Genomic DNA, 26,447 nt, shown 5'->3' with positions numbered 1-26,447 from the left:
TCCCCCCCCCCCCCCAGCCTGAATTCAATAGGTGATAAACCAGGCACTTTTTCATCAATGCTGTGGTCAGAGAGGTTCTTGGGAAGGCTTTTGTTTGCTTTCCCATCTTTCCTCCAAAGCCCTGTGAGCTGGTTATTGCACAATCGTATCAGCAAAAATCAACCCCACCTGAAGGTGGCTGGTTGCAGTCCACAATAAAGACAAATAGCCACACGAGAAGTGAAGGAAACATTAAATTATATTTGTGGGAAACTGTGGTATAAACAGACGCACTAACACAGGCAACTATGAATCTGAAGTGGAGCTTCATCTAGGCTTTAATTTTGGGTTAGAGCGTCTGCCGGAGGAGAGTACGCTGGTTCATAAATTCAGCCCATTCCAGATGAATCACAGTAAGTCTTTTCAGCCAGAAGCACAGGCAGGAAGATGCTCAGCAGCACCCGCTTCTCACCGGTTCTGTCCTCTTTCTGGGTGGTTGCCTTCCTGGATGCCTGCTTCCAGGCTGGACATGAGCTCTGAGTTTCCCTTCCCTCTCTCCTCTTTGGGAAAAAATGAAGAACTAATCCTTTCTCTCCAGGTCAACAGCCTGCCTATTAATTTACCACAGCATCTTCAAAATTAATTCGTCTGTACACCATTTTCTAATATGAATTTCAGGCTGCTCAGAGACCTTGCACTCATCCCTTATTAGAGAAATGTAATTTTCATGGGTATAAGAGTTATCTTGTCCTACTGACGGGTGCTTCTGAGAGTAGAAATTAGCGCAGTGCTGACTGCAGAGAGAAATGAATGTACTCCATTCAAGCAGGAAGCTGTTTCCCCAGCAAGGAAAATATTTGATCTCTGAAAAGGCAAGTCTGGCTGTAAATTTTTTTATAACATGTCAGCAATGAACTTTCATCTTCCTAGTGGCTATGTAGGAGGAAGGACATAAATGGCAGAAATTTCAAGTAGAATTTTTTGGTACAGCCAAATTCATTTACCATCCAGTCTCAGACAAGAAAGGCGAGTACAAACACTGTTAATTTTGTCTTCTTGGCCTTCCTTCATGCTTCTGACCTGAAGACAGCAGATGGGAGGGTTACAAACTGCACAATATGCTTAGAAATGCCCTAGAAGTGCTCTGCCTGGACTCTAATACTATCACAGGAGGTACCAGCTGCTGAAGAACCCTTCTTGTCCTCACAGGTTCCCCCATCAGATCTGAGGAGGAGGACCAGCCTGGTCCAGTGCCCTTCATTAGACTAGGATCAGCTAAAGATTGAAATTAAAGGGTTTTTTCCATTAGGAAGAAATTTTAATATCTAATAGCTTCATTTTGAAAGCTTTTTTAACTCTTAGGAAGCTATTACGAATGTCTCAAATTTCTACGTTATCTAAAAATTCTACAACAGAGTAATTCAAAGACACTTGCTTTGCCCTTTCTTGATCTCCTTCCAGACCTTGACTATAGATTTCTTCTCGTTTTAAGTGTTTTTAGTAATGTGTGTCCCTTTAGGCTGTGAAAGAAAAGCAAGCCAAAAGTGCCAGTAGTTGGTAAAATTGCTCCAAAGAGGGAAACGTTCTTGATACTCAACTTGCTATTACACAGTGATTTATTCCTGACTCCCAAATGGTTCATCTTTCTATATAGAGAACAGGAACCACCTTCAGAGACTAAACTCATTTCTCTCTCTACCCAGCAGTTGAGGACACATCGTGGGGAGATGGGTGCCACAGATATCTCATCCTGGTCTTGCTACTTGTGCTGTGGTGGGGTTAGAAACTGGGGAAACATTAGGAAAGAAGGTTTTGCATGCTTCACAGACACATAAGAGTCATAGAGCCATGGAATACCTCAAGCTGGAAGGGACCCATAAGGATCATTGAGTCCAACTCCCTGCTCCTCACAGAACTACCGAAAACGAAACAATTTGACTAAGAGCATCGTCCAAATGCTCCTTGAACTCTGACAGAATTGGTGCCATGACCACTTCCATGGGGAGCCCCTTCCAGTGACCTACCACCCTGTCAGTGAAGAACCTTCTTCTAATGTCCAATCTGAACTTCCCCTGACATTTCCTTGTATCTTATCTCTGGTGACCAGAGACAGGAGATCAGCATCTCCCCCTCTGCTGCGCCCCTTGACGAAGTTGCAGACTGCAATGAGGTCACCCTTCAGCCTTCTCCAGGCTGAACAACCCGTGACCCCAGCTGCTCCTTGTGAGTCTTGTCCTTGAGGCGTTTCACCATGTTGGTTGCCTTCCTCTGGCCATACTGTCATAGTCCGATGTCCTTCTTACATTGAGGCGCCCAAAACTGCACACAGTGCTCAAGGTGGGGCTGCATTATTGCAATATAAAATGGGACAACCACCTCCCTCAACCAACTAGATATGCTGTGCTTGATGCACCCCAGGACACGGTTGGCTGCCAGGGCACACTGTTGACTCATTCAACTTGCCATCAACCCAGACCCCCAGATCTCTTTCCACAGGGCTGCTCTCCAGCCTTTCATTCCCCAGTTTTTTACATATAACCAGGACTATCCTGTCCCAGGTGGAGAATCCTGCACTTGCTCTTGTTAGATTTCATACGGTTTGTGATTTCCCAGCTCTCTAGTCTATCCAGACCTCTCTGTAAGGTCTCTCTACCCTTGAGGGAGTCCACAGCTCCTCCTAACTTAGTATCATCAGCAATCTTACTCAATGTACATTTGATTCCTGTGTGCAGGTCATTTATAAAAACATTAAAGAGCACTGAGCCCTGCGGAACCCCACTGGTGACTGGCCCCCAGCCTGACATAACCCCATTTACTGTAACTCTTTGAGATTGACCTGTCAGTCAATTGGTCATTTGGGAATGAAACTGAAATGGGAAAAAGAAAAATATCACCTAGAATAGTGTCTTTTATTACAAATAAATTTTGCTTGTAATTTCTTCTGAAATAGTTAAGCTCATTCATTAACATTAGTATTTGCTCTACAGAGACTTTGTGCACTTTTACAGCTTTTCACTACTTCTGCTGTTGATATAAATGACTATATTATAGATTGCAATAATGTAATTATTTTAAAATATTTCTTCCAGTAGAATAAATGCCATGACCATGGACCTCTTTTCTTTTTGCTTTTGTCTTCTGTCACACAGACGTGATTAGCCTTGCATCCAAGTTCCTTAATACTTCATAAATTATAAACAGCCATATATTGCATACAGAAACGAACTGGAGTCAGATCACGTACTGGTTGTGTAAAGATTTTTTTTTTTTTTTTAAAGAAAGAGATGCTCTTTGCTGGGCTTTGAATAAGGTTGTAGTGAATAAAAAAGAGCCCGTTGGGTCTACTCCTGTGCTGTGGAGAGTTACATTAGCCCCAGAGAAAGAAGTGCTCTGGATGGGATAGCACAGTTCTGCCTGGCCAACTGAGGCTCTCGCGAAGCCACCTGAGAATAGAGGGACTGCCCTAAGCCCCAGTGGGGCCTAAGGGCTCACTCTTCCCACTCAGCTCGTGCAGCCAATTTAATGAACTGAGACTGTGCAGCCTGATGGCCAGACCCCACGGCACCCAGGCTGGAGAGCAGGGACAGATGGTGACAGCGGCAGGTCCCATCAGCAGCCCAGGGATCACTGGGCAAACACATGGAACGAAGCCAGGTCAGCGAGGGCTGCCATTGCCCCAGGGCCCTGACACGGGGTGAAGGAGGGGACGTATTACAGACTAATGAAAACAGCCTGGGTGGTTTTATTTTTTTCCCCTCTGGAAGTAGCAGTTTTCTCTAGAACCAAATTGCTTTCTAAATTAAATGGTTCTAAACCTGTTATTTTCTGAATAGCAATATTGAAATGAGTGAAAACCTGGTACAGAAGGTTTTGCTGCTGACTTCAGTGAAGTTAAATCTTTCTTTCTGAAGAAAACATCAATTCAACTCCTTACAGGATTCAACAGATAAAAGCATGCACATGCAAGCATACTTTTTATCCTCAAAAATATGTAAAAATCAAAATATCAAGCCAGTGTTTTACATTAGAGGTATTATCTGAGTCACCAATGAAATACTCTAAGGCAAAATAACACAATATTAATGCAATAGATTATAAATATAAATTATATTCTGTGGATGGAGCAGAAGCCATAAACTGCTCTAGAGAAATGATAAGAGAGATACCTGGTCATCTGAGCACAGCAGTTAAGAAAGATCACTATGCATACCTAATATCTTAATGGCATTATTGGGATAATTTTTTAAAAGGTACAATGCGCTCCGGTACATGTCTGTTACTCACCAAACTCCATCAAAAAAAGTTTAATTACATAAAAGAAATCAGTTTATTTTAAGAAGTTATATATACAATATTTTTTTTTTACAGACACTTAAAGTGAAAAAATAATTTTATGGACAAAAAATAGTTTCTCTTGCATCAATTTTAAGAAGCAAGAGAGTAAAAATAATAATCACAGAACTAATATGAACAAAGCCAAACAGGTTCAGATGCAAATAGTTCAAACAGTTCAGATGCAGTAGACTTGGAGAAAGAAACACAACTCCAAACCAGCTCTTGCTCAGCTTGGGTTCTAGTGCCACCTGCTGAAATAACAGTATTTTTCCTCTTGTAAGCACAGCCAATATGCAATTTAAATTAATCCACTGCATCAGAGGGCAATACATGAAGAAAGGTCACAAAGAAGATGCGGTGCTTGAATAATCTAAGTGCACGTCCAGAGTGCCATACACTGAACCTAGTAAATTGAGAACCTTTTCTTGAATGATGTCAACCTGCTCTGAAGGGCAATAGTCATCCAAACTTGATCTGTAACAAGGAATTGAAAAAAGCATAAGAGAGTACAAATACCGCCACCATCACCACATTTTGTATTCTTGTAATGCTCAGTGTCTAGGCTGAAGCTACTTTCAAACTGTGATGAGTTCTGCCTCCCCGTATCTCTTCAAAGCATAGCACTGGGCTTCTCCTTGCTACTTTCAATGGTAGCAGTTGGCCTGAGGTTGAGTAAAAAGTCTGAAGCAGATTAGGAATGTGACCTATTCATCCTTCCAATTTTACTCTCTTCCTGACTCTGAAACAAAACATGTTGGCAGTCAAAGTTCAAGCAAAAGGACCGGTGGAAAGTTAAGATTGAAAAATAAAAGTGCTACTGCTAAAATAGGTAGGAAAACTTGAAAAAGAAATCTCACAACAATATAACATTATTTACAGTATCTATTAATGAACGGCAAACAGATACTAGTAAAAAAGCAGAGCTAACACTTGGATTTTACATCTGCCAAGATCTACAAAAGTGATTCTGTATTTTCTCTGCAACAGTGGATAATAACTCTGCAGCTGGCACAGGAAATACAGCTTTTATTTTATGTATTAGCCATACTCTTTCTTGTTGATAAAAACAATTTCATGTCAGCTTCTGCTGTTATTGCCTGCCCTTTCAGGGCACACTTAGTATTGTTGAAGGGATTAAATTACAAGAATTTGTCAACAGATACACTGTGGTCTCCAAGACAGATTCCTGGTTCTCCCAGGTCCCTGGCCTCAAACTCCATCCTGTTCTCCCAAATAAGACCCTTGCAGTCCCGGAAGCATAACTTTTATCCCATACAAAGCTTTCCTAGAGCTTTCTAGAATATAAATCCCTTTCAGCCTATTAGATGAAAACCACTTCCATCAGAAGTTCCACTGAAAACAGAAATCCTATCTGTGGTACAACGAGCCCTGGAACAAGAAAGTAAGGCAGGTTTCTCCAAGCTAGCTTTGCTGTAATCAGCACAAGTAATAATAGTAGTGGAGGTGTATGAAACCCAGTGACAGCTATCAATCTCACACACAGAAGGCCTCATCACAGGCTTTATATAGCCTGTGCTGAAGCTCATTAAGCCATCACGTTTGCACTGCTTTTGCAATCTGTGCTAGCTACCCTAACGCCCAGTGAAACCGGCCATCAGCACAAAACCTTCCCTCAGCTGTGCAGACACCATCACTGCCTTACGAGCAACATTTGCAAATGTCAATTTTCACTACACTGTACGGCTTCCACTTTAAGACAGAACCTAAGATATGACAAGCAGTGCTATATTGATAGGATCATATAGCTTTGTCAGCACAGTCTTACCGAGCAACTGTCACAAGCGTGGGCTTCGGCATATCTTTTAGTAGCACTTTAATGGATTGTATGAGGCCTTCGATCTCCTCTTCAGTGCTAACGTGGTGGGGAAGCTCCATATAGTCACAGGTCAGACCTGCCTGATGCACCTACATGTAAATTAAACAGAGATTTAAGTTCTGTCGATGAATTATTGATAAAGCTTATCTGTGTGAAAAGTCTCTAAGATCCTATCTCTAGCCCAGTAGGTAACTTACACCTCTTCAGGCAGTAAGAGCTGGTTTTCCCCAAGTTGTTCTTTAAGCAAAAAGAAGTTGTTTGGATTGTTTCATCATCTCCGGTGCACTGTACCCCTCTTACAAATTTAGAGTACGCTACAGCCCTTGAAGATGATAGGTCTGCTATTTTACCAATAGGTACCTTAAGTTTAAGTTCTATAAAGTGTATCAACAGACCCTGGTGAAATGAAACCTTCCTTCACAGGAAGTAGCCTGAGATGTCACAGTTCTGAAAGATCACATTAATGTCGCCTAAATACAGATGAGTAGAATTTTAGAAGCTTTAAAAAGAAAAGCTGGCCTGAGCAATAAGACACACACACAAAAAAGGGAAAATTACCAAAATCTCACAAAGTCTTGAATCAAGAAGCAAGTCTGAAATGAAGCATGATCTCTTCCCTCCCTGTTGAAGCTATGCTTTTGAAATCTATATACTTTATGCTCTTTTACTTAGTCACCTACCATTTCATAGTCTGGGCTTTCCATCCTGGTTTTCAAACTGTGAACTAGTTGAACAAGTGGCTTCATTCTGGAGTTAAAACAAACCCAAAACTTGTTACAGAAACAATTTGAAACATATATTTACCTTAAGTGGCAAAAAACCAACCAACCAACCAACCAACCGAACCAAAAAAAAAAAACAACCGAAAAAACCCCAGGCAATAGAGAAAGTCAGAAGAAGAAAGTAGAAGTTATCATGGACTAAGATCTGAAAATGAAATTTGCCCCTCAAAACCACAGCACGCCTGTGTGGCATCTTGCACCTCAGAAAAATGGAAATTATCAGTACCATCATACTCTTTCACCAGGTCTTTCTTAGCAAGCCCCTATACTTACACCTTCCTCTGACAAGACCTCTTTGCACTCCTTTTAGGTCACACCTGGAGAAGAGCTGTTGTAGCTCAAAGTTGTATGAACTTAATAAGAAATGCTTGTGATCACTGTTACAGAGGTCTGGCAGTAATGGCTGCATCTGATGAGGAAAATGAGTGCTTTTCCTATCAAGGGAAAGCTGAGACTTTTGCTGTTTGTTTTCAGCTAAAAAATTTAGTTTAAAAGCATAGAGAGACGTTTTGCAGACACTCTTGCTCAGATAGAGCCTTTCATTCACTTCCATTTTTCCCACAGAAAGCAGAGCCTTTGGGACCATCATAAAAGTCCTTCTGCACATCCTCTGTAGTTTGTTGCTTTTTTGAGAGCTCTGCTACACAAAGATCACTACATTTTTAGTTATCAAATCTGCCTTCCTCCACAGGCAACACAATTTGCATGAAGGTGTACAAGGCTGATCTTGGAAGGCTTATTATGCCACTGAAGGCAGCAGACTGCATTTTGTTTTGTCTGACTCCTCCTCTAGGACTAAAGGAAAAATGGTAGCCTTGCACAGATCCTACCCAGCTTCTCTCCTTTTCTGTTAGCATAGTGCTGGGATAATCAGTTCCCAAACGACTGTTTGCACTTTGAACCATTTAGAAATCTCCTACCCAGGATACGCAGCCCACTTCTGCAGGGTCTCTTCGTCATCATTGTCACACAAATCTGCAAATGCTGCTTCCAGATCTTCTAGCTGATGAACACGGTTTTCAACACAATCCAGCAAGCCCTCCTTTAAATAAACAGATGCAAAAATATGTTAGGAAAAAAAGAGGTAACAATGTCATGGTTTACCCTGTGATTTAAATTCTGAAATGACTGATCTACTGGAATTTGAATCAGAAACAACTCATTCATTAGTACAGAACATCTTTTCAAGAGGGTCAGAATAGATGCCTGCAGAAGCGGTTATACTTTCAGATAAGTCACCTCTCTTTACTCTGTCTTTCCTAAAACAAATGAAAAAAGCCACATGCACATGCTGGTAGAATCCATCTGTGACAGCAAAGAAACTGTGTGTGACTAACTGTTGGATTATCTTCTATAGCAGTGAAACACTCAGATGAGTACAAGCTTTACATTTTTATAACAAAAAGATAACTTAATTTTGTAAGTTTTTTTAAAAGGGAGTATTATTAAGTCAAATGCATTTTCAGAAAACCAGAACAAAATGGGTTGTTTGATGCTTTGAGACTGTGTCAACTCAGTGTGTGTGAAAAAAAACATGGAATTAATTTAAAATGTCAGTTATCGCTCTGATCCCGTAAAGTTTTATGTCCTTCCTTAAAAAGTTCAGAACACCTAAGAGGCAATCCTCTTGGAGTGATGCTACATGCATGAATACAGTTGTGCATGCACACAATGGCAGAAAGAGATCCTACATAACATGTGAAATGAAAAGCAAGGCTTGGCATAGTTGGTATTGAAAATGCTCAGTGTAGTGGCGCATGAAGGGAAATTATGAAAAGGCACATTGGAATAGATGAATAACAATTAAAAGCATAACAATTCCCTTGGGATTCTGCTGGCTGTATCATATAACAGATGCTGCTTCTTTTGGCCAATTATGTCAGCTTTGGGCTAATTTTTAAGAGGAGCTGAGGGTATCAACCATTCATAAAGTACAACCTTACGATCCTGAGGTACGAATAAGATACTTTTCCAAGCAGCACCAGGAACTAACCTTAAAGACCCCTCTATACTACTTCAAAAACAAAACCAACCAAAAAAACCCCAAGGAACACACTGTTATCTTGTAGCATGATAGAAATGTGCATCAAATGTACTCTGGAACTAGGAAAACAGATTTTAAAAGACTAGACATGGAGGATATTTTCTGACTTTGAAAAACACAAGGTTTACTAGTTCACTACCTTCAAATCCTTTAAATTGACCATCTCACTATAAACCCATCCATGAATCTGATCTTGCCTTGCTCAGTTCTATGCTTATCCATTACTCCTATAAACTTGCTGGCATTTGTAAATAACTTATGCTCTGAAACTTATTTGGAACTTAAATCAGAAATGTTTACCCCTTTCACATTTAGCTACCTTTTAAATAGGTAACTGTTTTTATTGCTGATTGACTATGAAACATGAAAATCAGTTTGACAATGTTCCACATATCTCCATTTCTGTATACACACATATTAATTAGGATTCATTAATGTGTGATAATTGTATGTGTTGAATCTCTCTGCACTAGTGTTCAGATGAGATTACAAAAGCAAAGGTAAGATCTTGGTTAGAAATTACTTGGTACAATGACCATTAACATGGGCATCTCCATGGTTTGGGCTCAGGGCTGAATGACTATTTTGGCAGCTTACACTTCCATAACTCAGAAGCACACAATGCATATAACAAAAAGTAGATTACAGTGGTATAATACTGGCCTTTCCACATCTAAATAAATAGGTGAAATACCAGTTAGGCATTGAGCTATAGCAAAGAAGAGGGGAGCCTGGAGGGAATGAAAAAAAAACCAAACGCAACCCTCCAAAAAAAGCCTGAGCAAAAAAAAAAAACCCAAACCAAAGCCCTGTTGAGTCATAAAAAGAACAAGATTGCAGATTACTTACTATGTTTTAATTTCTTCCTTGTCAATTACCACTTGCTTACAGAAATTAATTTTCACACTCATGCTAAATATTTATGCAGTTCACACATTTAACCAAAACATTTAATAGGAAAGAACTCTTAAGATGCTGCTGATTAGCATTCAGCACGCCGCATAGCTTAATTGGAGACCACTTCACTAAGCACCTTTCATAGGTTCCTTCCTTGTTGTAACTCATTTTTATTGGGTAAATCAAAAGATCCATTCCCTCATGCATCCCACAAGGAAGCACCATACCTCTGTTGCATTTCTATGAGGCTTCTTGAAATTGTACAACTCTTGCAAAAGCTCATACTCTGTCTTTGAAAGAGAGAGGAAAAAAATTAGGCTCTTTGAATGAGACACAAAATCCTCAAAGCCCCCCTCCTTCAAAAAAAGAATCTGGTCACTCAGATCACTCCTCTACTCTCGTACTGCAGACAGCTTTCTATAAATGCAGGCGAGGAGGAGACTGTGAAGCTTCAGGAACTAATACTTCACTGCCTCAGCCAAACATTTCGCAATTGCTTAACTTTAAACATGACTTCAAAAACACAGCTTTAAAAGCTAAATATATACAGTCTGTTAGCTAAAAGAGTCTCTGAAATTAAATATACATTTTGCTGAACTATGGTCCTAATGAGATGCTGAGTAAAACTGAGATAGTAGATTTAGGCAGACAACACCAACAGGAGAGTATGATTGTAAATGAAAACCAGACAGGTAAAGGCTTCAGGCTGGTTAGCCAAATTCACAAGTAAACTGTTACAGGGGCTTGTCAGCCCTACTCCTTGATAATATTCATATTTTCATTTCATCTTGTCCTTGTACTGTTGCATTTCAAGTCTTAACTTGTGAAAATTTTTGGATGGAATTATCTTAATTTACATTAGAGGGAACCTAGTTAAGAAATACTAACTGCAAATGAAACCGTTATATTAAAAAAAACCTACACTGGATGCTCTGCATAAGCCCACTTCTGAAAGCTGTTCCTGGAACTGAGGACCTATCATAGCACAAAGCAAAAAAAAAAGCACAAAAAATCCACCAAAAGAAGAAAACCTACACCACCAACCCCCCAGAAAAAACAACCGAACAAAAAAACCCACCCCAAACTCCTCCATTATTTTACTCGGGATGTATTTTACCTAAGAGAGGTATTAAATTTTATTCTTATATGGCAAGACCCCCACGGTGCTCCCTCTTTGTTGTACACGTCTCTGTGATTCAGAACAAGTGACATTGCACCCTGTCTGAAGATACTGTCATCCTAAATACTGCACATCAGAAGCTAACAGAGGTCAGGGACACCATATTCACTTCCTTACGGTGAACAAGGAAGCAGCAGTCTAGCTGAAACTCAAAGATGTCAGATGTTCTCCAGCACAGGCTGAACTTAAAACAGTGTTAAAGAGAGATTTAAATGCTAAAAGCAGTCAGGATACTGCAGAAGAATTTGTAAACCTAAATGCCGCACCCTATTTTCAGGGCAGATTAGTTAGTTTCTAGAAATCCTCTCTAAGTAAGGAAAAGCTGCTAACTACTTTGCAGCTTTGAGGATCTACATATTTATGACTTTACACAGATGAGCCACCTCTGCTGTGCAAACAAATTATAAGTGGAATCAAGAAGGCAGAGTCAAGCTCAGAGCCATGGCATCAGAGACAACAGCTGCTGGCTCACCCTTTGAGCTGAAACCAGGACAGAATGGTACGAGGCCTCTCCGCTGTCATGCTTACCTGTGTGTACATTTCTTTGAACGGATTTTTAACTGAAAAAAAATCTAAGTCAATGTCTAAAACATATGCATCCCCTTTCTGAAGTACTTGGCAGACATCTTTAACAACTTCCCTTATCGGGCATTCACTGAGAGAGCTTGAAGCTGAGCACTCTGTCAATGTTTCTGCCTTGTTCGGAGCACTTGCATTTTGTACTCCCTTTTTCTTCAGACTTGGGGTGCTGTGCTCAAGGTCACCAGGAGCCACTGATGAAGAGGCAGAAGTGGTGCTTGCTGTATCATCTGTATGTAGCTTCAGTCTCTTAGCAGATGTTACTTCGCCGTTTTCTTCCTGGCTGTTTGACGCTTCAGTAGGATTGATGAGGATGACGTGTAAATTTAAAGGCTTCTGGTTTTCTAGCTGATCAGCGGGGACATAAAGACCATCACTTAAAAAGTAATGATCTGTACCTGTAACCCTGCAATTGAGAATAAATCACAGTTAATATACATCTTTGCAAAGAGCTTAGGAGAATGCATGTACACTTAAGGGATTCCAAGACAAATGATTAGATGATTGATGGGTAACAAAAGCAATAAAACTGTGTACACAAAATTATTCATTTTAATCTGCAGGTTTTAAAGTGGACTTTTTTAGACTTTTTCATTGCTGAATCAATATATTAAAAATCACTCTATATTTTTTATAATAGCCCTATGAGGTTTTTAATGCATAAGAAAAAGATTCTACATTATGTGCTACTAAGATTAATTTGTCATTGAATTGCATTTTAAAGACAACACTCAGAATTTAACAAGATATTGTCAATATCATGGCACATAAGACTGCAAAGCTACGGATATTTTGTCTTGGATTGCCTATTTTTTAAGGAAAATTCTGTCAGCTGTGTTTGAGAATTTCCCCAAACCCCATGGATATTGATTTAGTAAAAGTAAAATATTATGAGTTAATAGGGTAGCATTTAACTTTACCACCAATTCCCTGTTCTAAGTGAGGCAAAGCAGGTAGCTCGAGGACGAACAGCTATGTATCAGCTTAATTCACCTAATTAAAACCAACCAACCAACCAAAAAATAATGCCGAAAACTCCGCTTACAGTGAAAATTTAAAGTATATTATTTTCAGGCCATATTTCAGTACATTAAACCTTAAGCATCATAAATTCAGATTAAAAAACAAGCTTAAGAAGAAGTGTGAACTTCCACTCACTTGTGTTAAGGTCTCATTGGATTACAGGGTATCATCATCAACCAACCACAAAGACAAATAATTTAATGAGCAGCAGAAATTTGAAGCTTAGTTCCCCCCCATCTTTTGGCTGGATTATCCTAAGCCTGCTAAAGTGAGTGCTTGGATCACACCCTCATCTTGTTGATGGGGCATTCACAGGGAATATTCTCAGAAATTCTCCAGGATTCAACATGAGCTCATGCTACAGCATTTTCCTTAGTGGGACAGTTAATGAGGTACCTCTTGCCTATCCAGCCAGCTGTTGGCAACAAAACTTCTAGGAAGTTCATATTTCTAAGGAGTCTTTCCCTTTCTTCATTATTTTTGTAAGCGTACAACCTGAGGAAAAGACACACGACCATCTTCAAAAGGCAGCTTGAAATGTTGTTCAAGCTAAAGCAACCAAAGGATCTGTTGGAGAGCTATTCCGCCATCACGAAGTATTTCTATATGTTTGTTAGTTCTCACAGTTAACTGTAACTGAAATGACTAGCTTTTGTCTTATTTAGGTTTACTTTAGGCCTCAGATTCAGAATTGTAGAGTTTCTGTGTTCTTAGGTGGTAAAACAAAGCTCTGCTGTCTTCTGTTATACTTGCTTCAAAGGATTTATTCTGATATGCTGGGAAGAGACATGATTTGTAAATCTCCATTCAAGCTGTATAAAATCACAATGCAGTGAATACGGTGTATGCAAAATTGTCATTGGCTGCATCCTACAGAATTATGAGAAGCTGTCACAGGAACTTGAATCACAGAATGATTAAGATTGGAAGGGACATCTAGAAATCTCTTGTCAAACATTTGATTGAAGGAGAACTAACTTGAAGGGTAGATGGGGCTGCCGAGGGCTCATCCAGTTGAGTTCTAGCTTTATCAATTATCAGGGCAAGGGAAGAGATTTCTCCTCTTATTCAGCACCAGTGAGGTCACATTTGACACATTCTGCCCAAGTCTGGGCGTCCAGAACAAGAGAGATGACAACAAAGTGGACAAGGGCCACTAAGGTGCTCAGAGGGCTGGAGCACGTGAAGGGGAAGCTGAGGGAACCGCGTTTGTTTCGTCCTGATAAGGGAGGACCGAGGAGGATCTAATTGCTGTCCTCTATTACCCAAATCCTCTGTTAAAAATTACTGCTTTCTGAGATTTTGACTGCAATGAAGAGAACTTATTTAAAACTTGGATAGCTGAAATGAAATGTGAATAGCTAAATTCTTTTTTAAATAAGTAATTCTAAGGCACAATTTTAACTGTACCCACTGACACAAACAATCGCATTAGGTCCTAAGGAACTCAAAAATACAAATTAAATTTTCATCTTTATCCAAGAATACAAAAAAAACCCCACCCATGGAAAGGTATAAGGATCACCTTTATATTATTAGCATATGACAGCAGAAAATTTACCTAATTGTAGTTGTTGATATGTCTTTTCCAATTAAAAAATCATGTTTTCCTTCGGAGATCTGTTGAGCCCAGGGTGGGTGAAGCCATACAACTTGAGAAATATGACCAGCATAAACAGCAGGCATAATCCAGTTCTCAATACTTAATTCACTGTAAAAAATTGAGAAAGACTTGAGATAATACTGTTATTTTCCCTGTAAAATGGCCAAGAACACAACAAGTACCTCCTACATCTTGAAAACACCCACGCAAATCATCTGAAATTAGTCATCTGTGTAAGGTTTACATCATCAAAGAAACTAAAAGAGAGAAAACTTTATTCCTAAAACAGACCAGACTAAAGCTGTCTTCATTGGAATTTCAAAAAGTTAAGATTACAGAGTGCCATCAGCTTCACTCTCAGTATGGCACTTTTGATTATAAACTTTGTCGATGTGTTGTCCTTTTTCTCTTGATAGATCACACAGAAAAAAGAACAAGGAGCATTATCAATACTGCTCTAAATAATTTCAAACAGATCTCAAGGGAATGTTTTACAGTACACTGCTCTAAGTAGATTTTAAATATAATCTCAGTAATTAAGGTGAGTCGATTAGCACCTACAGAATAGCAACCTTCCTGATTATCAACATCCAATTTTTTCGTATGACATAGCCCACAAAACTTCTTATTCATTCAACATAGAAAATAAAATACTGACTGTGAGCAGCATGATACAATTACTTACATACCAACTACATCATCTTGTCGTAGCTGTAAATCGCTATAACACTGAAGCAATCAGTAACAAGGGAAAAGAAAGACAATAGCAAAGATCTCTCTGTGGCTTGTTACCTACCTAAGATGTTGGGGGAAAACATTGGTCTTAATGATCTTAACAGCAAAATCTTGTTCAACTTCACATATTCACCACGTCAACATACGAGATGTTACTTCAATCTCAAAGTCAATTTTTTGGTATGAAGAGAGAAAGGGTGTTTTAAAACCACAGCTCTTCAGACATACAGCATCCACTCAGCGTGCTGTCCTGCTACTCAGAAAAGCTACTAACTGGCCTAATAACAAAAGATACTATTGAAAACTAAATAAAGTAAATTTCTAAGTCTTAAATAACTTGACATGCAATTTAAATATTTGCCCATATTCAAAAAACACAAACATAAGTTTTTTCATCAAAAAAAAAAGTTTTCAGCAAAAGTAAAAAAACAGAATATACAATTTGAGGCTGACTTACATCTCTTTTGTTTATATGTCCTATGCAGTGATACCAATATTCACCATAAATCAAAGTCAGCAGGAACTAGACATAAAGGATTCCGATGTAGTACCCAGGACTTACCTAAAAAGAGCTTCTTTGTCAAAAACAGTGTCTGCAGGCATATTCACAGGGATAAGAAGGTCTGGATGGGAATCAAGATGAACAAAGCTGATGTTACTGGCAGGAAGATGCTTTGAACCAATGGCACGATAGATGAAAGGCAGCACCTAAAACAACACGAATAAAAATATTTCCATTTTAACCAGTAAGCTGAAAAATGCAATGGCTTTAACAGCAAAAACACTAAAGCTTCCTCACCATGTATGGGTGCCGTGGAGATAAAAACATCCCATTACTTGTGTTTTAATAGTTAACTGACAGAGAGTGAAAACTGGCCCACCATCATTTAAACTGTAGCTGATCTTTTAACCTATTCCCCTTGAAAAAAGGGCTTAATTCCTAATCCCTACATGATTTAGTTGCTGCAATAAAGAGACTACCTTTCTTAACTACCTTATTCCCTGCTGAAGGTCTTCCCTCAAAGGTGGAAAAAACAGGACATGAGGCAACGGATCAATTTATAGTGTAGTAAAACCACTGAAGTGCAATAATATAGGGTGGTAAAATAAGAAAACTGATGGCTGATTGATGATACCTCTTACACTGAACTGCAGTACATGGAGTCCCTCCCATAGTTATGGGACAGTAACTGCTTTAGGTACCAGCAAATCCAGCAAAGACTGAGAATCACAGCTCTATTACACAGGGAACATGAAGACTGTAAAAGGACAGGGCAACAAAAACTACACGCCAGATTACAACAGAAACAAAATAATTTTTTGGCATAAAGCTAATTAAGATAACGAATCCTGTGTACTGCATGGGCATAACTGTAAAACACAATTGACAGCTGAAATTTGGACTGTATTCCATCAGTCTAGTAATAAATTCCTCAGTTTACCCACCACATATGCAGTTGTATGTATATTACTGCAACAGCTGATAGAACAAGGTTAAAAACAACAAGAGTTCCATGATCCACAACTTTTACTTCTTTGGCAAAAGGAAATAATCTGGCCTACCTAACAACCTACAATCTTTGCAATTAAAGTTTCACTTCAGGTAAGTGTTACTACAAATTGTGAGACTAGGAGAGGGTGGAAGACGACATAAGCAACAAGGATCTCTAACTTTGTAAATTCTCCTGCTTTGGAATTAAGAACAGAATTTCCTTTACGCTAGCTGTCATTATTAATCAAAGTATGATGCAGCTACCGATACTTGCCCTAGAGGAACATCAGTGCCAGCAAAGGACCATATAAGTTTCTGTGAAGTTCTTACACTTTAGGATGGAAGGCCATATATGCTTTATGCAAGACAGACCAACGCATATACACATATATACTGAAAACACAGCATATATGTTTACTATGAATAGACCTTGTTAATTGAGAACAGAAGTATAGAGACTGAAACAGAAAAACAAAGACAAATCATTACTAGTCATTATCTCAGTACTCCTGTCACAGTGATTCTCTTAGTCCTTGGTTGCCACAGAAAGCCAACTATCACAGCATAACATGAGTCTTAGCAAAAATGACCCGCTACACTATTTATTTAGAAGTTCAGAACATTATTTTCTTTGATAAACTTTATTACACTAAAATTTTGTTTGCAAGACGTTGACAGTATTAATATTTTTCACTTTTACATCTACAAGGACCCAGCAATCCCCAGTGAAATCAGCAGGCCTCAGCACCACTGGGTGAAGAACCTGCTTACTTCAGACTGAGGCCTCAGCTTACACTACTACAGATAAACCATATGGAAAGTTCAAAAGCAACTCTCTCTTCACCCCCTTGCTTAATCAGTTGAGTAAAAAAAAGTCAATTTCCAAATTTAACAGTTCATATCAAGTGGCAGCCACTCTGTGTGTTAGGATGCAATTATATTTACTAATTTGCTGTTGACATGTCATACACTGTGTATGGGTTGAGTCTCCAAGCACGGCGCTGACACCTAGCTAATTCTAAGAGCAGCGTAATGTAGATGTTAATTGCCTTTGAACTAGAGCAACTCCGACTCAAAGAAGGAATAAAAAAAACTAAACCACAAGAAAAATAAAGAAAGAAAAGGAAAGGAGGGAAGAGAAAGGGGAAGGAAAGGGGAAGGAAAGGGGAAGGAAAGGGGAAGGAAAGGGGAAGGAAAGGGGAAGGAAAGGGGAAGGAAAGGGGAAGGAGAGAAGGGGAAGGAAAGGTGCAACAATTGGTTGAAAAGAGGCCAGAATCTGACCATAGCCCTATTTAACTTGAATCGCTGAATCTGGGAGGAAAGTGAGGTCACCTGATCCCTGAGCTTCATTTCTGTTTCCGCAGTGAAGGGGCAGGGCAGGCAGGTGTGGGGTTTGTGTGTGGCCATGGGGACGGGGAGCGGGGACACCCCGGCTGCAGGGCGGGAAGGGGCATCCACCGGGGACATCCCTTCGCTTCCACCTCCCAGACTCAGCCTCCACACCGCGGAGAAAGAAAGAAACTAACAACCAACCACACAGTAGCAGGTGAAGCTACTCCCCATGCACGGCTAAGGGGACTCCCCATTCCACCACCCGGCCCGGCCCGGCCCCGCCGCCCAGCGCCGGGCACTCACGTCCTGGTGATCCTCCACCACCCACACCGGCAGCGCCGGGTAGGTCCGCAGGCAGCTCCCGCGGGGCCGCTCCCCGCTGCCGGTCCCCGGCCCGCTCATGCCGCGGCAGCCGGGCAGGGTGAAGCTCGGCCCGGCCGCCTCTCTTCCTTCCCGGCGGGCGGTGCTTCCGCCCGCAGCGCCCTCCCACCATTTTCCTCTTCCGGAGCCGGCGCGCTGCGGGCCGGGGCGCCAGGTGGGCTCAGCGGGCCTGGCTGCGGGGGGGGTTCGCTAGGGTCTCCCCGCTCTGCTCACGGTGCCGTGGGGTCCCGCGGCGCGGAGGGGGTCTGGGGCCGCGGCGGGGGCGAGTCACCGGGCGGCGGCGGTGCTGGCGGGGGTCGGGGTGGCGGGTTTCAGGCGGCTCCTGCCGGTAGCGCCTTCTGCCGGTAGCGCCTTCCGCGGCAGCCGCCGGCCGGCCCGCGGCGGGGGAGGCCGCGCCGTGTGGGGAGCGGCGGGAAGGCAGAGCCGGCCCGGCCGGGGGTCGGTCTCGTCGCCGGGTTTACCTCCGGCCACCCCGGCTCGGCAGCCGTTCCGGAGCGTCGGGAGGCGGCGGTTGGACGTGGCCTGGTGTCGGTGCCCCGTTCCTCTCAGCTGCGCGGCTGCGGCGGGAGCAGAAGGAGGGCTTGTGTCGGTGTTTTCTGAGGGCTCTGGTGTTACTTCTCTTTGTGGGGGCTTTTCGCCAGCACAACAAACTTCTGCTAGGTGACAGGAAAATGAGAGTTGGCCCTTTACAGTATTTTAAATTTAAATCAAAATTGAGCGTGAGCAAAGTTTGCAGCAGAGGGAGCTTTAAAATATTGTTGGCGTTTGAGATCATTTAATGTATCTCTTGGTGAGGTTTTTTTTTTTTTTGCAGCTGTGATGCTGTACATTCTGGAGCAGTGATGTGAAGGTGGTGGAACTAGAGCAGTTCTCTGGTGCTGGGGAATGGCTCTATTTCGAGAGAACTGATAAACAAGACCTTTTATTTGAATCCTGTGACACATTAAAAAAAAAAAAAATGTTTTAAGTTAAAAAAAAAAAAAAGTGTTTTAAGCGAGGCACTGTGATACAGTGGTCTCTGCTTTCATTTCTTTAGGGTAATAGGATTCTACCTCAGGCTGTTGAAATGAAATGTGTATCTAAATATCAGCAAAAAGTACAAAACAGTTTTTGGTTACAAGCCTGAGCTGGGTAGGATCGTGGCTGGAGAACTGAAGCAAAATCAATTCAGCATCTAATGGATTAGAATTAATAATGGCAAAAGGTTGCACTATTGCCAGACAAAATAATGGAAATTGACTTAATGGACTTTTTTTTTTTTCCTTTCCACCTCGTCGTTTCTTTTTTTGAGCCTTCACAAGGTTGGAGGGTACTGAGCAGTTACAGGCTGACTGGAAGGAGCAAGTGGCTTTAGCATCATGGCTGCTACCTCCTAGAAATGTGGGAATCTCACTTACTTTGGCCTTTGTCTGGTTTCTTGGGAGGGGGAATGAATGCTACTGCCACCAATTCCAATGGCTTCCACTAAGCCCTGCATGTGTAAGGAGAGACCTAGGGTCTTCTTGGTTCTTCCTCCCTGATGTCCGTCCTTTACCTCTTCATTTCTTTTCCTTTTTTTCCTCTGATTCACCAGAAATTGTCTGCCGTCTCTCAGCAATCTTCATCTTTTGGAGCACTGGCACCAGAACGAGTGTGGTGCTCTGAGCAGCTCAGGTTGGCCATGTTGTGTGGTAGCAGGTGGAAGAATATTCTGTGCAGGTACTTTGGCGTCAGCAAAGCCTCAGTAAAAGGGAGGCTTTGTTTTCTTTATCTGGTGATCTTTCCAATTTGTGTCTCTCTCCTTTCTTTCTCTCCCTCCCCCTTAGAGAAAACAGGATTTGAATTCTTCAACTGCTTATTTTTTTTCACTCCCTCTATTCCAGCCAACACACCATGAATGATTTTTATATTTTATTTTAAAAGTTTTTTTTTCCTTTTCTTCCCCAGTTTTTGAAATTTAACACTGTAATTAAAGAATTTTAACTTTAATGAAGCATAGTGGTTTTCATTTATAAATGTTAATACAATTAATTAATACACACATAGTTTTGAGCAAGACTTAAGGCTACTTGCAGCAGTGGCAATACCTGGAAAGGTAACAAGGCCAGGCAGGCAGCTGAGGGATTTTTTTGGAAACCATTTATTTCAATGAAATTGAAGTAACAGCACAGTCTACATAATATTTTTTTCTGTAACCTCTAAGATTCTCATTCCGGAAAAGTATGCATACCTAACTTAAAATACTTTGAAATATCTACTGAGTTTAGTCCTTTTCTAAATCGTAATCTCAATTATGAATGTAAATTGCTACTATCTTATTTAAAATTTACGTGATTTGTTAGACCAGGTAACTGGCCATAAGGCGTTAGTAAAGTCATTCTGCCTGAAGTTTAGAATCATGTTCTAGAAAGGGCTCCTTGGATGACAGTAGCAGTTGTTAAATTAGTGGTTTCTTTGGTGCAAGGAGGGGTATCTGAAGCCTTTTATATCACAGTGAGTACTAGTACTAGTGAGTAGCAGTAGTAGAGGCTCTTGTATCCTTGGTATTGTTCATTGTAATTACCATTGCCTGAAGCCAGGGAGTGTGGTCCAGTTTGGGTTCTAGATTAAAGACAGTAGAGTGCTTTCGTGGATTAGAGGTTTAAAGGAATTGAAAGGGCATAAATGACCTGTACTAGAGGTCCAAGGAGCACAAAGCTCCATGTGAAATACAGTGGATGTTGTTCATTGCTTCTATTAAAGGAAAATGCAGAAACTGTGATTTCAGCACTTTGAGAGCACTTCCTTCCAGTCCATTCAGAACATCCTACAAATATTGTGTGACACCAGACTTTTATTTCCCTCTTTAAAGGTGAGCCATGTCTTTCCATTCCGGGCGAGGATGTCCCCGTGGTCAGGGGGGACCAGGAGCAAGAACTTCAACACAGACCTACCGTCCTCAGAACCTACGGCAGCTTCACCCACAGCAGCCCTCTGTACAATACCAGTATGACCAGCAAACTGCCCCTCCAACAACCTATTCAAACCCTCCAACCACCGGTTACATGCCCCCCAGGCCAGACTTTGTGCCATATCCTCCTCCAGTCCCGCCTTCCACGCAAAATCCCATCAGCCAGTGTCCCATGAGGCCACCATTTCCAAACCACCAGCTGAGGCAGAGCTTCCCGGTCCCTCCGTGCTTCCCTCCCGCTCCTCCGCCCGTGCCAAATCCCAGCAACGCTCCCGTGCCAGGAACTCCTGCTGGGCAAAGCACCTTCCCTTACATGATGCCTCCTCCCACAGTACCGCATCCTCCCCCCCCACCAGTCATACCACAGCAAGTCAACTACCAGCCCGTGTATTCTGCAGGGTACTCACAGCAGTCCTTCCCACCACCCAACTTCAATAGCTATCAGCACAACTCTGGCTCCTTTCAGAGCAGCACTACCAACAGCGGCGGCGGCAGCCATTTTCGGCACACGGGTCAGTACCAAGGGGAGAAGTCACAAAGCGATCGACGGTCTCCAGAGAGGAGCAAGCACTACGACGAGCACCGACATCGTGAACACGGTCACATCCACGGTGACAGACATCGATCCACTAACCACGGGGATCGTCGGGATCGAGGCCGGAGTCCGGATAGGAGGAGGCAGGAAAGCAGTCGGCACCGGACAGATTATGACAGAGGAAGGCTATCGCCTCATCACAGAAGTTATGAGCGTAGCAGGTAACATGAGGTATCTTCTGCCTGCTGAGGGAAAGCTGTCATTATTGTCCCGTAGTATTTGTTTGCACCAATGTTCATCCCTCACCCTTGTTTTGCCCTCTAGCTTGGAAGGTAGTCAGTACTTTGGTTTGATGGAAAGAGCTACTGTTTTGACACCTTCCAGACACATTCTGCCTCACCTTTGCAAGCTTGGCAGATTTGTTACCCTTGTCCATGGAGACAGATGGAAGCAAAGAAGCTCTTGTTTGAAACTGAGTGAATTGCTGAGTAGTGCTATACTTTTACGGGTATTAAACATTTATGCACGTGACATGAAAGTAGAGTTGGCACAACTTTATACAGAGTTGAGCCTTAAAAACGGTTAAGTTCCAGCACTTCAAGATTTAGGTACCAGAGTTAGGGTTCCAGGTGTTACTTGAATTTGGTCTTTTTTTGAGTAAACCCTGTATTTGTAGAGAACCAGCCCTTGGGGGCGGTTTATAGTCTGATTACTGCACATATCTAATCCTGGCAGTGAGGTCTTTTAGTGAAAAACTTGTTGCACACTGTTCTTCATCCTTGTGGGAGACCAGCACAGATGCATGCAGGCTTCACAGGACCTCCCAGTGGGTGCTTAGACCTGCCGGTGTGATTCTGTTCAGGATGAAGACTTCAGCAAGCCAGGCTGTGATCTCAAGAGAGGACTAAGGTGAAAACTAACATACACTGGTTAAAAGAAATAGGCAAGTTGTAGGCTACATTGACATCTTACGATTCAGGTAGATGAATGTGGACTGTTTATTTTGGGATGTATCATGAAGTTTCTGTCCCTCTGCTTCATAGGCGCAAACAGCTTGCAAATTGTGAGCTGACCTGATGCAGTTTGCTGCAGAACCATCATCAGTTAAATCTTTCAGATGTCTTAGATGTGCACTTTTTCTGCCTCATCTACATGGTAATTTCACAGAAGCATAGAACCATTTAGGTTGGAAAAGATGCTCAACATCATCAAATCCAACTGTTAACACTTCCAAGTCCACCACTAAACCATGGCCATAAGTTCCATGTCTACATGTCTTTTAAATACCTCCAGGGATGGTGACTCGACCACTTCCCTGGGCAGCTTCTTCCAATGACTGATAACCCTTTCGGTGAACAATTTTTTCCTAAAATCCAATCTAAACCACCCCTGGCGCAACGTGAGACTATTTCCTCTTGTCTTACCGCTTGCTGCTTGGGAGAAAAGACTGACCCCTGCCTAGCTACAACCTCCTCTCAGGTGGTTGTAGAGAGTGATAAGGTCTCCCCTCCCCTTTTCTCCAGGCTAAACAATGCCAGTTCCCTCAGCTGCTCCTCATCAGACTTGTTCTCTAGACCCTTCACCAGCTTCACTGCCCTTCTCTGGACTTGCTCCAGCACCTCCATGTCTTTCTTGTGAGAGGTCCAAAACTGGACACAGTCTTCAAGGTGCAGCCTCACCAGTGCTGAGTACAGGGGGGATGATCACTTGCCCAGTCCTGCTGGTCACAGTATTCCTGATACAGGCCAGGATGCTCTTGGCCACCTTGGCCACCTGGGCACACTGCTGGCTCATACTCAGCTGGCTGTTGACTGCCTCCCCCAGGTCCTTTTCTGCTGGGCAGCTTTCCAGCCACTCTTGCCCAAGCCTTCAGTTACTTTAAAGCTCTTTTGCCCAGAAATATGTTTGGGTGGTCAAGTTCTTTATGTGTATGTGCAAATTGAGTCTTCTGGATGAGATTGAGATTTTCAGCATGATGCAGATTTTCTGTGTCTGTTGGTTTTTTGTGCGTGCTTGTGGTGGCTGTCAAGAAGAGAGGGCTTGCCCAAAGCACTCAAATGACTGCTGTGCTTACAAAGCTTTTGTGCATGGAATAGGTTTTCTTTCCCTTCCTTGAGACATTAGGAATGGTTAGAAGACACAATAATCTTACCCTTTGCCATTCATAACAGGAAAAGAGGGAAGATAGCAACAAGTCCTGTGGTGAATTCATAGAAGTTACCTGTGTATGGTATGAATTAACCATCATATTGAGATAGATGGCTTTATGACAAAGACAGAGGTGTTAAGTGGCTTTTACAAATTTCTTGAAGATCAGCATTAAGAATGTTTGGGTTTTTAGCAGTCAGCACATGGATGTTATTTTGCATAACATAATCCTAGCCTGCTTCTGTGCGCCTTTCAGATGTGGAATGTATGAAATGCCAGATTTCCTGTTTAACTTATGTTTTGGTCTCTCCAAGGGAGCGGGAAAGGGAGAGGCATAGGCACCGTGACAGCAGAAGATCACCATCACCAGAAAGATCCTACAAAAAAGATTACAAGAGGGCAGGAAGGTAAGTTAAGTTATGTTTGGTCTCTTTTGTATTTGAGGCTCTGTGCATCCATGCATGTGAGTGTGTATGTATGTGTGCATACGTGCCTGGTGTCACAACTTGTGTTGTTCAGGGGAGTGCAAGAGTTAGAGTAGCACAAGCAGTGTGGCTTGTGTGTAATCCTTCTAATAGAACCCTTATTCTTTGTTCATGCAAATAGTTTGTGGGCTATGTATTAAAAATTCTTTATATTACAACTTTTAGTTGTGAGTGATGTGACTTTCAGTTTTTAAGGATGAGTTCCAACTTTGAAACAAAATTAAAAGAAAGTCATCTAGAATTCACGTAGGCATTTTATTCTGAAATAGCATATTTTTTTCATTCTAATTTTTGAATAGCATTTAAAATACAGAAGCACTTTCAATTTTAAGTCTTTTTTTATGGTAGATCAGAACTATGAAGTGCTCTTTACTTTTTACATTACAAGCTAAAAGCAGGATAAGGCAATTGGATTTTGCTGTAATTTATGTGATAGATAGAATGATGTACTGATATGAAGCAAACTATTTGTTTTTCATTTTAAAACTATCACTGTTAAAATAATGAAGGGAATTGTTTTTGTTTACTTTCTCCCACTAAGCCGGTCTCCAAGCAGAGAGAAGAAGAGACCCCGATGGGAGGAGGACAGAGAAAGGTGGTCTGAGAACCAGAGTTCCAGCAAAGAGAAAAACTATACTGCTATCAAAGACAAAGAATCAGAGGAGAATGCATCTGAAAAAAATGAAGAGGAAGATGAGGAATTACTTAAGCCAGTCTGGGTTCGCTGTACCCATTCTGAAAGCTATTATTCCAATGACCCTATGGATCAAGTGGTATGTTTGTGTGAGAGAGCTCTAAAATTACTGTAATTACTGTACACAGTTGTTTATTGATTATTTGATTACTTGATTAATATGAACCCTTCAGCAAGATCGTGTTTTGTGTCATTTGATCCTTTTCTCCTCTCAGTCTTTTAACCCTGTTAAGGACTTTATTTCTTGGTGTTCTTACCTATTTTTATCAATTTCTTCTGCCTGTTTTCATTCAGATTAGTGATACATGGAAGAAGGGTGCTTTTTTTTCTTTAGGAGGGAAGGGTGGGGTTTTTTTTCTATTATACCTGTATTTGAGCAAAGATGTCTCAAGCACCATACATTCCCATAACTGCAGAGAAATTTAATACAGAAGAAGGAAGTCAGGATTCTTTGTGCTTGACCCTAACACTTACTGGTGGAGTAGTGGTAGAGGGAAGGAGATTTCTGGTTTTTGTGTTTGGTTGATTTGGGGGTTTTTTTGGGAGTGACATGAGAGTGAATTCGTGGTCATTGAAAGGAGGCAACAAAGTGAGCTGAGCTTTGTGTTTCATGTGTGTGATAAAATCCTTTTTAATTGCAAATACTTTTACAGGTCTCTCATTTCTTCTAAACCAGTTAAAATCAATGCTGAGCTGTACTAAATACACTTAGCCATAGTTCTGCTTCAGTAGGACAAAGGTTTGATGATAATGCACCAGCAAACGAAGTAATTTCTTTGCTAATTCACCTGGTGGAGCAATGTAATGATACGCTACAGCCTTAACAAGTATTTCCATATTTTGTTGAACTACACTGAGATAATGTCTCTTCCCCCTCTTGCGTTTCATTGTGGAATGCTGTTACATGTTGTGTTCATGTACTATGTCAACACTGTCTTTTTTTTTGTTTTCTGTTTTTTAATTTACAGGGGGACTCTACTGTGGTAGGAACAAGCAAGCTCCGAGATCTGTATGAAAAGTTTGATGAGGAGTTAGGAAAGCGACAGGCAAAGGCCAAAGCAGCCAGGCCACCATGGGAGCCACCAAAGACCAAACTGGATGAAGATTTAGGTAGGCAGAAATTCTGACTGAAATGGAATAATCTGAAATTAACCTGGTTCTGACAGTCGTGTGTATTTAATAATGTTGGTAGGGTTCTTTCCTTTGTATTGCATATTTACTGTTGCTTTTGACTGGAGTAGGGCTGGATTCTTTACCCAGAAAGTCTAAGGGAAAGCAGAGAGTATGCAGCACTGCCTTATGCTAATGTCTCTTCCATGGTGTGAAAGCACACTGAATATGATCAAATAGGCCAAAGTATGATGCAAAGAGGCTTTGAGGAGTTCCTGGTCTTATACTTCTAAAAAAGAAACAAGAGTAGTGGTGATAAAATCATATGGCTGCTTGTTATGGCACCG

The 26,447-nt window shown here is 41.4% G+C and overlaps 2 protein-coding genes across 5 annotated transcripts in view; one reads left to right on the top strand and one right to left on the bottom strand.

Annotated features, from left to right (window-relative positions):
• Window positions 1-38: 38 nt before the first annotated feature.
• Window positions 39-18,283, bottom strand: LOC106887413 (chromosome unknown open reading frame, human C5orf22). Of its 3 annotated transcripts, none has more exons than XM_014940915.1 (9): window positions 18,122-18,283; window positions 15,557-15,702; window positions 14,218-14,367; window positions 11,583-12,039; window positions 10,102-10,164; window positions 7,854-7,975; window positions 6,832-6,898; window positions 6,101-6,240; window positions 41-4,788 (listed from the first exon to the last, which is right to left on the bottom strand). In XM_014940915.1, the coding sequence occupies exons 1-9, from the start codon at window positions 18,218-18,220 to the stop codon at window positions 4,656-4,658; spliced, it is 1,377 nt and encodes a 458-aa protein (XP_014796401.1). In that variant the 5' UTR covers window positions 18,221-18,283; the 3' UTR covers window positions 41-4,655. The 3 variants fall into 3 exon arrangements, with proteins under 3 accessions (XP_014796402.1, XP_014796401.1, XP_014796403.1); XM_014940917.1 differs by lacking the exon at window positions 41-4,788 and adding an exon at window positions 4,805-5,053; XM_014940916.1 differs by lacking the exon at window positions 10,102-10,164 and having other exon boundaries at window positions 39-4,788.
• A 24-nt stretch (window positions 18,284-18,307) lies between these two features.
• The window catches only part of DROSHA (drosha, ribonuclease type III), a 70,894-nt gene continuing 62,754 nt past the window's right edge, over window positions 18,308-26,447 (top strand). Inside the window, exons 1-5 of one of the 2 annotated variants that reach the window (XM_014940913.1) lie at window positions 18,308-18,353; window positions 21,030-21,884; window positions 24,126-24,218; window positions 24,838-25,069; window positions 25,959-26,100. In XM_014940913.1, the coding sequence (XP_014796399.1) occupies window positions 21,037-21,884; window positions 24,126-24,218; window positions 24,838-25,069; window positions 25,959-26,100 (1,315 nt within the window). In that variant the 5' untranslated portion in view covers window positions 18,308-18,353; window positions 21,030-21,036. Of the gene's footprint in view, window positions 18,354-19,286; window positions 19,898-21,029; window positions 21,885-24,125; window positions 24,219-24,837; window positions 25,070-25,958; window positions 26,101-26,447 lie in introns of those variants that run through there. The other variant, XM_014940914.1, reaches the window with a different exon arrangement.

The sequence above is a fragment of the Calidris pugnax genome, unplaced genomic scaffold, assembly GCF_001431845.1.
Source record: "Calidris pugnax isolate Ruff unplaced genomic scaffold, ASM143184v1 scaffold8, whole genome shotgun sequence".
Lineage (NCBI taxonomy): Eukaryota > Metazoa > Chordata > Aves > Charadriiformes > Scolopacidae > Calidris > Calidris pugnax.
Note: the sequence above shows the minus strand (reverse complement) of the source record. Positions and strands in the feature narration are given on the sequence as shown.

What these genes read in the sequence shown, in the direction of transcription:
- LOC106887413 (XM_014940915.1), bottom strand. Translation starts at nt 18,220, where the DNA reads ATGAGCGGGCCGGGGACCGGCAGCGGGGAGCGGCCCCGCGGGAGCTGC. An exon ending in ATATCAACAACTACAATTAG is followed by an intron (nt 12,040 to 14,217) that starts GTAAATTTTCTG and finishes TCTCAATTGCAG; the next exon opens with GGTTACAGGTACAGATCATT. An exon ending in ACGCTTGTGACAGTTGCTCG is followed by an intron (nt 4,789 to 6,100) that starts GTAAGACTGTGC and finishes TCCTTGTTACAG; the next exon opens with ATCAAGTTTGGATGACTATT.